Source organism: Elephas maximus, chromosome 6 (assembly GCF_024166365.1).
Source record: "Elephas maximus indicus isolate mEleMax1 chromosome 6, mEleMax1 primary haplotype, whole genome shotgun sequence".
In the NCBI taxonomy this organism is placed as follows: domain Eukaryota; kingdom Metazoa; phylum Chordata; class Mammalia; order Proboscidea; family Elephantidae; genus Elephas; species Elephas maximus.
Window position 1 is genome coordinate 60,167,270 of NC_064824.1, and position 13,177 is coordinate 60,180,446.

Consider the following 13,177-nt stretch of genomic DNA (forward strand, 5'->3'; position numbering starts at 1 on the left):
GAAGCATAGATGGTATTTTCTTCAGCTTCTCCAAGCTGAGTTCTATATTTGGTACATGGTTGGAAAAGAAACCTAAGGGGGCTACATTAAAACAAGGAGAAAAGAAATGTATTTCCTATTATGTGCCTTCCTCCCCCCACCACTGTTACTCCATACTTATCCTAACCTTTTTTTTTTAATTTTTATTGTGCTTTAAGTGAAAGTTACAAATCAAGTCAGTCTCTCACACAAAAACTTATATACACCTTGCTACACACTCCCGATTGCTCTCCCCCTAATAAGACAGCCCGCTCCCACCCTCCACTCTCTTTTTGTGTCCATTTAACCAGCTTCTAACCCCCTCTACCCTCTCATCTCCCCTCCAGGAAGGAGATGCCAACATAGTCTCCAGTGTCCACCTGATCCAAGAAGCTCACTCCTCACCAGCATCCCTCTCCAACCCATTGTCCAGTCCAATGCCTGTCTGGAGAGTTGGCTTTGGGAATGGCTCCTGTCCTGGGGCAACAGAAGGTTTGGGGGCCATGACCACTGGGGTCCTTCTAGTCTCAGACCATTAAGTCTGGTCTTTTTATGAGAATTTGGGGTCTGCATCCCACTGCTCTCCTCCACCCTCAGGGGCTCTCTGTTGTGTTCCCTGTCAGGGCAGTTATTGGCTGTAGCCAGTAACCTCTTCTTAAACAAAGTTTTAAAATTTCTAACACATTTATGGCTGAGTTGATCATACAGTCCTCACAGTTACCAGTGAAAAAGCATTTTCTCTAGGCCGGTATTTCCTGAAGACTCCTCTTCAACAAATATGAATCCCTCAGAATATCAAGAAAAAATAGGTTCTGTCATCAAAAATGTTTGAGAAGTGCTGGGTAAAGCAAAGTTTTATGTTAGGTGCCGTGGAGTTAATTCTGACTCTTTAATTCAGGGCTTCTCAGAACCTTGAATATGATAATTCTCCATGTTAATCTCTGAGATGGGGGGATACTATTTGACTAAGAGAATTTTCCTCTTAGGAAAACCTTGTGACACCAGTGTTCTGAGGAAAACACTTTAGAGCATTCTGGCCTACACAAACTCTCTTAAATGGAGATTGTTTCTTACAGGGTTTGTTCAGTAATTCAGTGTGGCAGTAAGCCAGCCCGTTTACCCCCTACTCGGTACCTTCCCACTGAAAGTAAGCTGTTTCTCCAATACGAATTTCTTAAATAAGAATTCACCTATCTTTTTTTTTTTTTTTTAAACAAAACTAACTTGTAATGAAAACATCACAAAAATATATAATTGATCCAGTTAACTCATTACATCTTCAGAGATACAACTGCCAACAACAATTGAAGAAATACAAAAGCCAGATCTACCAGGTTTTCAACTTCTTCAGTTGCAGAATGCAGAGATTGGGCAACATCCATGTCTCCCACGTTTGCCTCATCTTAATAATGTGGCAGTGGCGGTGTAGTTGGGGTAGAGATTGTTAAAAGTCCAGAACCTTCAGGCCCCAATGAGACTTACTGAATTTCCATAAGATGGAATGAGAGAGAGAGAGAATTTTACAAGTATTCCAGATTATTCCATTGATAAGAAATTATGAGAAACTTTGGGGAAGATGATATCTAAGGTTCCATTGAATTTTAAAATTTTATGAGGAATAGCAACTTTTTTATTTGATTTTTTTTTTTTAATTGTAAGGGGATAATTATGCTACTCGTGTAAGAATTTATCAAGACTGAGCGAGTTCATGTGACAAGAATAGAGTGTTGTTATAAAATAAAACAAGATTCTTAGCCTTTTATGATTATATATAATCATTACTGGCCTACTAGAATCATAAATGTTAATCAGTATATGTGAATCATGGTTAGCAGACTTTTTTTTTTACATTACTTATGTTTATCATGTTGTGGATTAGCTACTTTTTAATGAACTCTTTGCAAGCTATTGAGTTTTTAAGGGTTTATTATCTATTTATATATTTTCAATTATAAATGTGGTTTGCAAAATACAAAGAAGCAGCTTGGTGGGGGTGGATATGTAGCTGGGGGAAAATATATATATAGCTAAAGGGGAAAAATACATTTCCCACAATCCCACCACCCAGATAACCAGTGGAACCTTTATTTTGTTTTGTTTTGGTTTTTTTTTACTGTGTTAGCTGAGTTTTCCTTCTAAATAAGAGTCCATGGTTGAACTCACTTCTTAAATCAAGGAATAGTTCACAGCACACATTACAAGGCCTTGTACTGCTTGGGTATGTGAAAATGCCATGTCTTCCACTCTGGAATTTCCATACATGTTACAATTTTTTTTTGCCAAATTCACAACCTATGCAACAAGAAAAAATTACTACTTCTGCCCACTCTCATTGGCAACACACCTTGAACTATGTGCTTGTCCCAACCTCTAGGCCCTAGGTCACAAGGGTAAATAAGCAAAGTAGCTCTCTCTTCAGAGCTTCTTTCTGTCCCTGAGTTTGACTTTGTCAAAAGGGTCACACTGACTGGGGGGGGGGGTGGCAGGGAACTGAGCCAGCTTGGGGACAGATATCTACAATCTTAGGGTACCTGAGTTACCATAGCAACCAGGCTATTGCTATATAATCTCAGCTAAATTATTTTTACCTGTCTCTTTTGATCACTTGTATTTTACTTCTTTACTTTAAACATATATTTTCAACCTGATTTCTCTGGTTGAAAGAAGTTTTGAAGGAAGCATTTTTTTTTTTCTCTCTCTCTCTTCATTTAAAAATATATGATGAATTTCCAAAACCAAGCAGGTGGTTTTTCTGAAAGCAGTTGCACAGAAGTGTTTCCCCTACAAGCTATGTCTTCTAGTCAGTGGCCACCAGGGTTTCATACGGATATGTATTCCTTCGCCATCTGGGGTATAAGGAAGTAAGGTTTTTGAGCTAATTAAGGTGAAATGAAACTTTAATTTAGAATACATGTCAATAAGTAATTATCGGTATTGATATCATTTATTTTTGTGTGCAGATAGTATTTAGGGAAAATGGAATATTATTTTACTAATTTTTTGTTATTGTTCCCTTTTCAGATTAATAAAAAAAAATGGTACTCTTATTTTTATTTTATATTTAGTATGTATATAGCATATAACATACTTGCAGAAGTCAGTTGTTACTTAAATGTCTATAGCTACTTTTTATCTTTACCTCAGCACTAAGTTGTAGATATACTTATTTGCCAAGAGAAAACCAGTGAACATAATCTGGGACCTCAAAGGTCTGTATTCTATCAAAGGCCCTTGAAGGGGAGGATTTTGGCTTATACATCTTTGTATCAGCCATTGTACACAGCATTTTGATTTACATTTAATAAGCACTCATAGATATTGATTCTGTAACTGTCTTGCTTTTTCAAATGAATGTGCTTTACTCTTACTTGTAGCATCCCTATATGGTTCTTCATTTCAACTCGCATGTAGACATAGCCTACAGCCCAAACCCAGAACATGGAGAAAACGTTGGATGGGAATTTCTGTTTTCTTGAACCAAGTTTTATGGTATTCTAAAAATAACAAGAAGCTAATGGATGCAAAACTAATGTCATATTAAATTGGAAATGTTCAGAGGCAATTTTAAGCTCCTGGATTACATTTCAAATTTAATTTGGAATTTTGTGATAATCACTATTTCTGGCAGTTCAAGATGATCTCTGCTGAAGTTTGTGTGATATTTAAATTTGTTTAGGGAAGAAATGCAGCTTTGGAGAACATTCCGATCACACTGTAGAAGTATTGTGAATGTTGGTTTTTGTAATTTCAAGAGTAAAGAACCAATGAGGCTTTATAAAAATAACTTTTGAAAGTTAGACTTTTTAATTAAGTGTGATTTTTAACCTTGTTGTTAGTTGTTGTTAGGTGCCATTGAGTCGTTTCCAACTCATAGTAACCCTATGTACAACAGAACAGAACACTGCTCAGTCCTCCGCAATCCTCACAATCATTGTTATACTTGGGCCCATTGCTGCAGCCACTGGGTCAATACATCTCATTGAGGGTCTTCCTCTTTTCATTGACCCTCTACTTTACCAAGCATGATGTCCTTCAGGGGCTGGTACCTCCTGATAACATGTCCAAAGTACATGAGATGAAGTCTCGCCATCCTAGCTTCCAAGGAGCACTCTGGCTGTATTTCTTCCAAGACAGATGTTTTTGTTCTTCTGGCAGAGCATGGTATACTGACTATTCTTTGCCGACACCATAATTCAAAGACATCAATTATTCTTTGATCTTCCTTATTCACTGTCCAGCTTCTGCATGCATATGAGGTGATTGAAAATATCATGGCTTGAGTCAGGTGCACCTTAGTCCTCAAACTGACTTCTTTGCTTTTTAAAATTTTTAAAAAGGTCTTTTGCAGCAGATTTGCCCAGTGTAAGCATTGTGTGATTTCCTGACTGCTGTTCCCATGGGCGTTGATTATGGATCAAAGTGAAATGAAATCCTTGACACCATCAATGTCTCCATTATAATGATTTTGCTTATTGGTCCAGTTGTGAGGATTTTGGTTTTCTTTATGTGGAGGTGTAATCCCAACTGAAGGCTGTAGTCTTTGGTCTTCATCAGTAAGTGCTTCAAGTCCTTTTCACTTTCAGCAAGCAAGGCGGCATCATCTGCATATTGCAGGTTGTTAACGAGTCTTCTACCAACTCTGGTGCCACATTTTTCTTCATATAGTCCAACTTCACAGCTTATTTGCTCAGCATATAGACTGAATAAGTATGACACACACCTTTCTTGATTTTAAACCATGCAGTTTTAACCTATTGCATTATTATTGAAAAGTATTACTATATATAAAACCACTTTTAATTTGTAGGTGTGTCTGAAAGATTTTGTTTTTAAATACTATCATTTAAGAAAGTTTAGGACTAAATTTACTCAATTTGAGGAAACTACACAAAGTGTTAAGAAATTGTGTACTATTAAAGCCAAGGTGATAAATAACTTTAAACATTAGTAACATAAAATGAATGATATATATCTCCATTTCTAAAAAAGGCTAATTTCACCATTTACTATGTGACTTTTGCAAGTTGCTTTCATGCTCTAAGTCTAATTCTCTTCCTATGAAACAGGGATGATAATAATAGTAGAAACTCATAGGCCTATTATGTGGATTAATATTGGTCATCCTTTAAACCCCTTAGCACAGAGCCTGGCACATAATAACTATTCGGTCAATGTCCGCTATTACTAAATTTACCATAATTCTATTTTCATGCTAATAATATACTTAAATGAATCCCAAATATTGGGAATCTATTTTGGTTTCAAGTTTCTACATGGATTTAAGGATGACATAGTCCTTTAAACCTTTAGAAATTTCTTTCATTCGTATTTGTGACCTAAGTCTCTTTTTGATTATATCTAAAACTAATTTCTTTGGGTACTCTTCTTAATGAGGCTATATGAAAACTATACATGTGGGCTAGTAGTAAATCTCCTTCCAGTCTTCACTTCTCCAGATTAAAATCCCCTGTTTCATTTAGGCCCCTTTATATGTCTTATTTTGTGATTATCCACATGTGGGTTTGCATTAAATTCACCAAGCATTCCTTTTAAGCAATAAAGGTCAACTTGTTTTTTTTTTTTGTAGAACTATTTGGTCATAATATGGCCAGTACTGAGTCTAAAGAGAATGTAAACTATCTTTAGTTTTATAATATAATCTTGTTGCATTTATAACATTAGCACTTATACTGCTATTGTTATGTATCATTATACAGTATTTCTCCAAGCAGGCTATAAGCCCCTCAAGAGTGATATTAGATTTTATACTTCTGTGTCTCAAGTGCTTAGCCAGCACTTAATAGGTATTAAGAAAGTGTGTGTGGGTGTGAATGATGCTGCTAGTCTGAATTCCTGTCTTCACCTTTGCAACAGATCTCTCTGTTTTGTTCTCCTTCCTTAGATCCTCCCCTCGCCAATGCCATTTTTTTAGTGTGTGGTTGTCAAGAAGCCATACTTCCTCCACCACAAGGATGAGCACAGGACCCAAGATGGCCAATCAAAGCTCTCTTTCTCTGGGAAGGATATGGACACGGGAAGAGAGAAGGCCCTTCTCCTCAGATCACCAGCTCTGAGCAAAATGTAAGACTTGAGAGCCTGAGGTCCTCCCATAAGGTAGAGAGTGATGTCAATAAGAAGAACTCAAGGCCGATAGAGGGAGAGAACGTGATCAGTTGTTCAAATAATGAAAGCAGCCACGCCCCAAAGCAGATCTGCCCATGCTTTTCAGTTATGTGATCCAATAAAATTTCCCTTCCCCCTTTCAATTTTTCTTAGGGTGGTTTCAGTTGAGTTTCTGTTACTTGCAGCACACAAGTCTCACGTGACTAACCAACACCCACTACCCACTGTGGTCGAGTCGATTATAACTCATAGCAAACCCATAGGGTTTCCAAGGCTGTAAATCTCTAGGGAAGCAGACTGCCACATCTTTCTCCTGTGGAGCTGCTGGTGATTTTGAACCACTGACCTTTCAGTTAGCAGTTGATCGCTTTAATCACTGTGCTGCCAGGGCTGCTTTGACTAACCAATAGAGATTTGGAATCCACAATGCCATCTTTAAAAATTCTTTTGATACTTTCATGCATATCCATGAAGAATGATCACATACAAAGCTTGTAAAAGCAGAACATGAAAACAAAATGATACATTTGGTTGCCCCAGTATACACCCATGGAAACATTTGGTTTACTTTTATTTAAAAGAGGGCAGATGTAGCCAAGAATCTGATCTTTAACTGAGAACTGCAATAGCATGGTAAAAGCAGACTTTTGTTCTCTGCCCAACTTTTCTTCCAATTCATTGTGTCTCTCCTCCGTTCCACTAAAATTTGGTAAAACGGGCCAGCAAAGGCCTCTTCTCCCCCAGGTGAAAACTACTGCTGATCAGCCTGAAGTAGCTGGATTATAATTAAAATAAAACAAAACAAACACCTTATAAGAGTTATTTTCTGTTTCTATTTCTTCTGAATTAATAAAGAAGGTCATATGGAATAAGGCAAAAATAGCTGATGCATTCCAGAATCTTGGGCTATAAAACCAGCAGATGTAAGGGGTTTCTGAAACCAAAAATAGCAGCAAGAACTAGAATCTTGCTTAAGGCAGGAATTTAGTAGGCAGGCATTTGCTGTGGGGGTTTTTGACCTGCAGCTTTAAAAAAAAAAAAATTGCTTAATTCCCCCCCAATGCCTTCCGTTGTTCATTTCAGAATCTTTTAAAATTCCTAATATGTGCCATGTACTGTGCTGGGCAGTAATGATACAAACACTTCATGCTTCAGTTATTCTTTGGTACCTACAATTCCCCAAGCGTGCCCCATTCCAAGTTTTGATCCTCCATCTGGGAATTTTCTCAAGCTTCATAATCACCACCCTATGGTACCCTCAGAACTCTGTGTTTCCCTGCAGTACAATAGTATCATAGTTCATACTTCATTGCACAGTCTATGTATTGCACTTGTCTGTCTTTCTTGCTTCTTGAGGGAGGAGAGTTTGCCTTTTAACTCTGAATTTGCAGCACCTAGCACAGTACATTTGCTCTTGGCTACTAGATGAAAAGTTGGTAGTTTGAATCCAGCAGCACCACAGAAGAAAGGCCTGGCAATCTACTTCCAAGAGATTACAGCCATTGAGAACCCTATGAAGTACAGTTGTACTCTGAAACATATGGGGTTGCCATGAGTCTGAACCGACTTGACAGCAACAGGAAGGAAGGTAGGTAGCACAGTACATGGTAACTTTCAATAAATGCTTGTAGAATGAATAAACAAATATACAAGTGAATGAATGAATGAATAACAGCATGGCCCCTACTCTGAAAAAGCTCACTCTAGCTGGGGAGACAAATGAGTAACTGGCTCATTCAACTCCAATGTGAAATAGAGGTAAGATCCAAAATGGTGAGGGAGGATGTGGGCAGAGATTGTTTCCTTTTATGCCTTCTTCTCCTGATGTCTGCTTTATTGTTTGTGCTCTGAGGAGTGTTTAAAATTTACTGTTGAGTGATCTACGAACAAAGCCTTGACTTCTGAAGAAAGGATTGCCATAGAAATCTATTAAGGGAATAAAATAAATAAGAACATTAGATTAAGAAAACACTGCTGGCTGCCTACAGCAAATACATTGAGAATTCTCTGACAAGGAGAATTTCCACACAGGCCTAACAGAAGGAATATAATGAAGACAGGTAAACTTTTTAGGTTATTACCAAGTTATTTTTCATTACTAGAGGACAATTACATGTTTTGAATATGGAAATTCCAATGATAGCTATGAATAGGAAACTTCACAAACACTAAATGAGAAAAGAGACAATAAGATAGTTCTATAATCAAGTGCTTAAAAGAAAGTTCCAGGGGATGTGTCTGGAGGAGGAATTTCTCAATATTTGATCTCCGCATTGGACACTTGTAGTTTTGTTACTAAGAGCTAATAGAGCACCAAAAAGAAGACAGAGCTTTCCTGCTAACTTTCATCTTTCCAGTCTCAGGCTTTATCCAGTCCCTCATCATTTCTGGCCCAGACTATAGGCCCTAAAGTGTTTACCTGCCTCCAGAATCTCCCCCAATCAGACTAGAATCACAATGATCTTTAATGAAACACATGTTCAATTCTAATCTTCCACCACCTTAAGAAAACTTTTCGCCTGCATCATCCCTTTCTAACTGGGACACTCTGGAGGGGTTGGGGGGACTACTCAACTTGGGGGGGATGGTGAGAAAATATAGGAAAACCATGGTGCCTTTTTGTGAGTCTCAGTTTCACTCAGTGGTAAGTAGTTTAAAACATTTTAAAAATAGGGTACTGAATCATAGGGATTTTAAAGATAAAGCATGAGACTTTAAAGGAATGTCATTTTCCTTATGTCAGCTCTTACATTTTACTCAGATTCCAGGACACATGTATGAAAAAGGTAGGGAAGCACCACCTAGAGGGGAAAATTCCAGGAGCTCTCCACTGTGATAAGCTCCTTTTCAGCTGAACCTCTCACTGGTCCAAGAAACCACTTGTTCTCAGAAGACAAATGGGTTTTTGTGCCTACACAACTTTGTTCACACTGTTTATTCTACTTAGACTTCCAACCTCTTTCTGTGTCCACTTGGCCAACTTCTCATTCATTCATTTCGTAAACATTTGATGAACTCAACTCTCTGCCAGGTGTTCTACTAGGCCCAGAGGATGTAGGGATAAATAAATCCTGAAGAGATGGAGAGGAGAGCGGGAAGGAGCCACACAAGAATATTAACAAACTAATAATAATGGCTGGCATTGTTATGTACTCAGCACTGTGATGAGCAATTTCCATATACATACACTTCTTATATAAACTCTGAGAAAGAAGTTTTTTATCCCTAAAACTTGCCTTAATGTCACACAATATCACTTGTCTTCATGGCACACAACAAAGGATTTAGCCAGAATTAAAACACAGTCCATGTGACTCTGAGTTATGCTGTTAAATATCATCTCTTGTTGGGTGCCATCGAGTTGATTTCCACTCATAGCAATTTCATGTGAGAGAGTAGAACTGCCCCAAGGAGTTTTCTTGCCTGTTTAGTCTTTACAGAAGCAGGTGATTAGATCTTTCTCCCTCAGAGAAGCTGGGTGGATTTGAACCACCAACCTTTTGGTTAGCAACCATGCACTTAATCATTTGTGCCACCAGAACTCCTTGAATATCGCCTACTATCCAGTTTGATAAGTAACTTCCTAGCCCAGCTTAAATGTTTCATTCTCTTTCTTCCTCTGAAATTTCTCCCCTCAAAGCATAATTACTTTCTTCCTAAGCTGTGTTCCGGTATTCTTTATTAACATATATTGTGTTATGGCTATTTGTAAATGTGTTTCCTTTCCCACTATGCTCAGAAAATCCCCAGAACATGTGCACTTCTGATCCACGTGTGCATCAACCTTCTCTGGCACAGTGAACCTGCTGAATGTGGAGAACAGGGTGGCCCCTGTGGTGGACCAACCTCGTGACGACTTTGCTGAGATCACACTTGGCTGTCCATAAGCCCGAAGGTGTCCTTTCCTTGGCCTAACCAGAGTTCAAAGACTTTCTTTGACTTAGTTTGCCAATTTTAGAAATCAAGACTTTATCATAAATTCTGGATTTCCAGATTCTTTTTTTTTTTTTTTAATTGAAATATTTGGATACATTGGTCAAGCATTCCTACATGGCCATAATCGATTGTAGCTGAGTGGAAGCTATCTGCTTTAGAGGGGGCCTGCACTCTATATTTTGCCACAGTCCCCACTACTCCTCGATGTGCTACCATACCCACTTTACTCACTCTACTTGCCGGACTCTGTCTCTAACCTTTGCAACCTGCTTTTTGTGCAACATAGGAAATCTCTTAATTTCTATATATCCACATGATGGCTACTATCTATAAATAATAGAAGTTTTTAGGTAGAAACAATTGCAAGTAAAAATCAAAGCTGTCAAAACAACATGAGCAACAGTAGACTATTCATTTACCACTAATGAGCCCCATTTACTAAGGATAAGTTAAGAAAAGTGAAACGCCAGAAGAAGAAAGTATCTTGGCTACACTAAATGTTAAAATATACACTAGGGATTCTCTCTGTATGGCAGGTTAAATTTTTCATTTTAAATAAACATAGACTTCTCAGGTCTGTTTACAACTGATTCATGACCTTTAAATAGCTATTTTAGATCACACATAAGAGGGTATTTATAAGCCGTACTGTAGTGTTGTTTGATTACAATTACAGAAAAAATTATTAATTCAAAATCTTCCATATTTTGGTTAGAGTTTGGGGTCAAGTTTACCTTTATATTGTGGATACTTTATGAAAAGCTTTGCTAAGCAAATATATTTAGTAAATTGTACGAGGACTGTTTACTTGACACAATTTTTAGAGTCATGCGTTTCCAACAGTAAGTGCATTGTTAGCAAAAGCTGGCTATTGCTTAGGTTGGTATTTTGATATAATAACTACAAATCATTTTTATCTATTCTTCAGAGCAGGACTACTGCTCAACAGTACCTCTTTACCCTAGTTCAAGTTGCAATATTTATTTAAAAACAATAAAATGTTCCCGTAGAATATATTATTTCACTCAGCTTTTTCATCATCGTGGACAGTCTTTTCCCCAAGTTGACTGACTTAGATCTGGCTCTACCGAGGAGACTTCAGTGCAAAAAAGGAGGCCACAGCTAAGAGGATATCCCAATTAGTCACCTAAAGCTTCAATAGATAACATCCATAATATTAAAAAAAAAAAAAAAAAAAGCATGCTTTAATAATGTAAGAGTTGGCAGCAAAGTAATAAATGTCCAAACAAGATGAATAGCCAGTTAACCACCTCTACAACAACAGTAACAATACCAAGTTAGACCTTTTTTGCTTAGTCTTGTAATGGATAAAATCCCAGTACATAGCTTCATTCATCAGTTACATTAGGCGTCACTCAACATCTCAAGATAAATAGGAGTGAAAATAAAAGGATCGCCTTTACTGATAATCATTTATTACTGTCTTAGGAATTTTTTTTTTTTTTTTTTTTTTAGTAAATAAAAAGGTGTCTTGTGGTCTAAAAAAGAACACCAGGAACAGTTGAAATTGAAAGTAAAACTGTGTCCTACCTGGGTAACTTTCTCCGTCACATTGTGTGTTCGATCTTTAACCTTGGGTGCAATAATGGTTTTATCTGAAGAAGGTGGGGATGTATTCTTTTTTTCTGTTTTGACATCTGAAAAGTTCAGAGTGAGTTGTGGAATCTTGTTAATGGTGCTGTATTTGTTGAGGTTTGAATCCGACGTGGATCCCAGGAGGCTTGATTTGATGTGATTAAAAGGCCCTAAAAAGTTGGAAAGTATTTGTAAAAACGATATCAGAAAAAAGAGAAGAAGAGATGGTCTTGAATGACCTGCTAGTGATCCTATGACCTATGTGGTCCTGATTCAGGCAAAAGTAAATGCAGCCAATTGATACTTGAACACGTGGTTTAGGGCCACCTTCTGCAACTTGGAACATAAGATCCTTGAGGATAAAATTGAGTCCTGGGTATGCATCCAGAGAGATGGCAGCTTTAGATCTTAATTGGGTTCTTTCATTAAGGTTTGGAATAAAAGGAAAACTCCACTCCTGTTGTTGGCCAAATTCTAACTTTAAAGTCTCTCATGAAGTTTGTTTTATAATCTAGGGATTATTCAGGGAGGAACTTGCCTATGGTTAAAGTCATGTCAGCCATGTAATTTCTGAAGAGGCTGTCTGCCCGCCCTATTCCAGTGTGGGTTATTTTCCTCTCTCTGCCTCTGACTGAGAAGTGACAAGGCAGTTGTCCACTTCATATGTTTCCACTTCGTGTATGAGGTATCTCTACAGAGTGCCTAGAAGGGGTAAGCTCAGGTAGAAGAATTACAGGTAAGGCTGAGCTGGTGAGAAGGGCAAAAGCCATTTAATTCTACTGAGAACTCTAGGATCCTGCACAGAATTTCTTTATTTTTTAAATCTTTTCTTTAATCATCTCATATTCCCTTCCTGTGAGGATAATTTGAAGAGGTGCCAGGACATCCCCTTGCTGAGGATGAGTAAACGGACTAGCTACATCTTTTGAGACAGAACCTATTGTCTGTTGCTTATGGAGAGTCAAGAAAGTCTCCAATGAATTGCTTGTGCAATGGGCAATACTACACAGACCATTAGTTAGCTCTTAAAGTTAGCATCAGGAAGGATTTTAAAGAAACTCTTCTATAGGCATTTCCCATGGTGTCTTACATCCTTTAGCTTTGTGTCTCAGGGAGTGGTTAAAACATACATACTTCATGAATGAATTGACTAGACGGCATATTTTGTCTTATGTTATTTTCCCCCTTTAGAACAAAATACATTTTAGGGATTCAAATGCACTTTAAGCACCAAGCAGATTATTGATAATTTCACTTTCAGACTGTGTATTTTCTGTAACAATAATCAATCAACTCAGGTCAGATAGAATTCTAAGAAAAAAAATATACCCATCACTTGGTTTATAATTTTATTGTGGGGACAAAAATCACACTATTTTGTTTATAACAGTTTGAAGTGATTTTTAAAGATAATTTATATCTATTTAAGTTGCAGTTTTGTTCATTTCCTGAGTTTTCTCCATGAGGATGAGGAAGTTCATCAAGGTGATCGCTGTCATTGAGC

General features: G+C 37.5%; 1 protein-coding gene across 1 annotated transcript in view; it reads right to left on the minus strand.

The window, feature by feature from the left end:
* KCNH7 (potassium voltage-gated channel subfamily H member 7) overlaps positions 1-13,177 on the minus strand; it is a 562,840-nt gene that overhangs the window by 107,206 nt on the left and 442,457 nt on the right. The window contains exon 6 of the mRNA XM_049887314.1: positions 11,629-11,843. Coding sequence (XP_049743271.1) covers positions 11,629-11,843 — 215 coding nt within the window. The remainder of the gene's footprint in view (positions 1-11,628; positions 11,844-13,177) is intronic.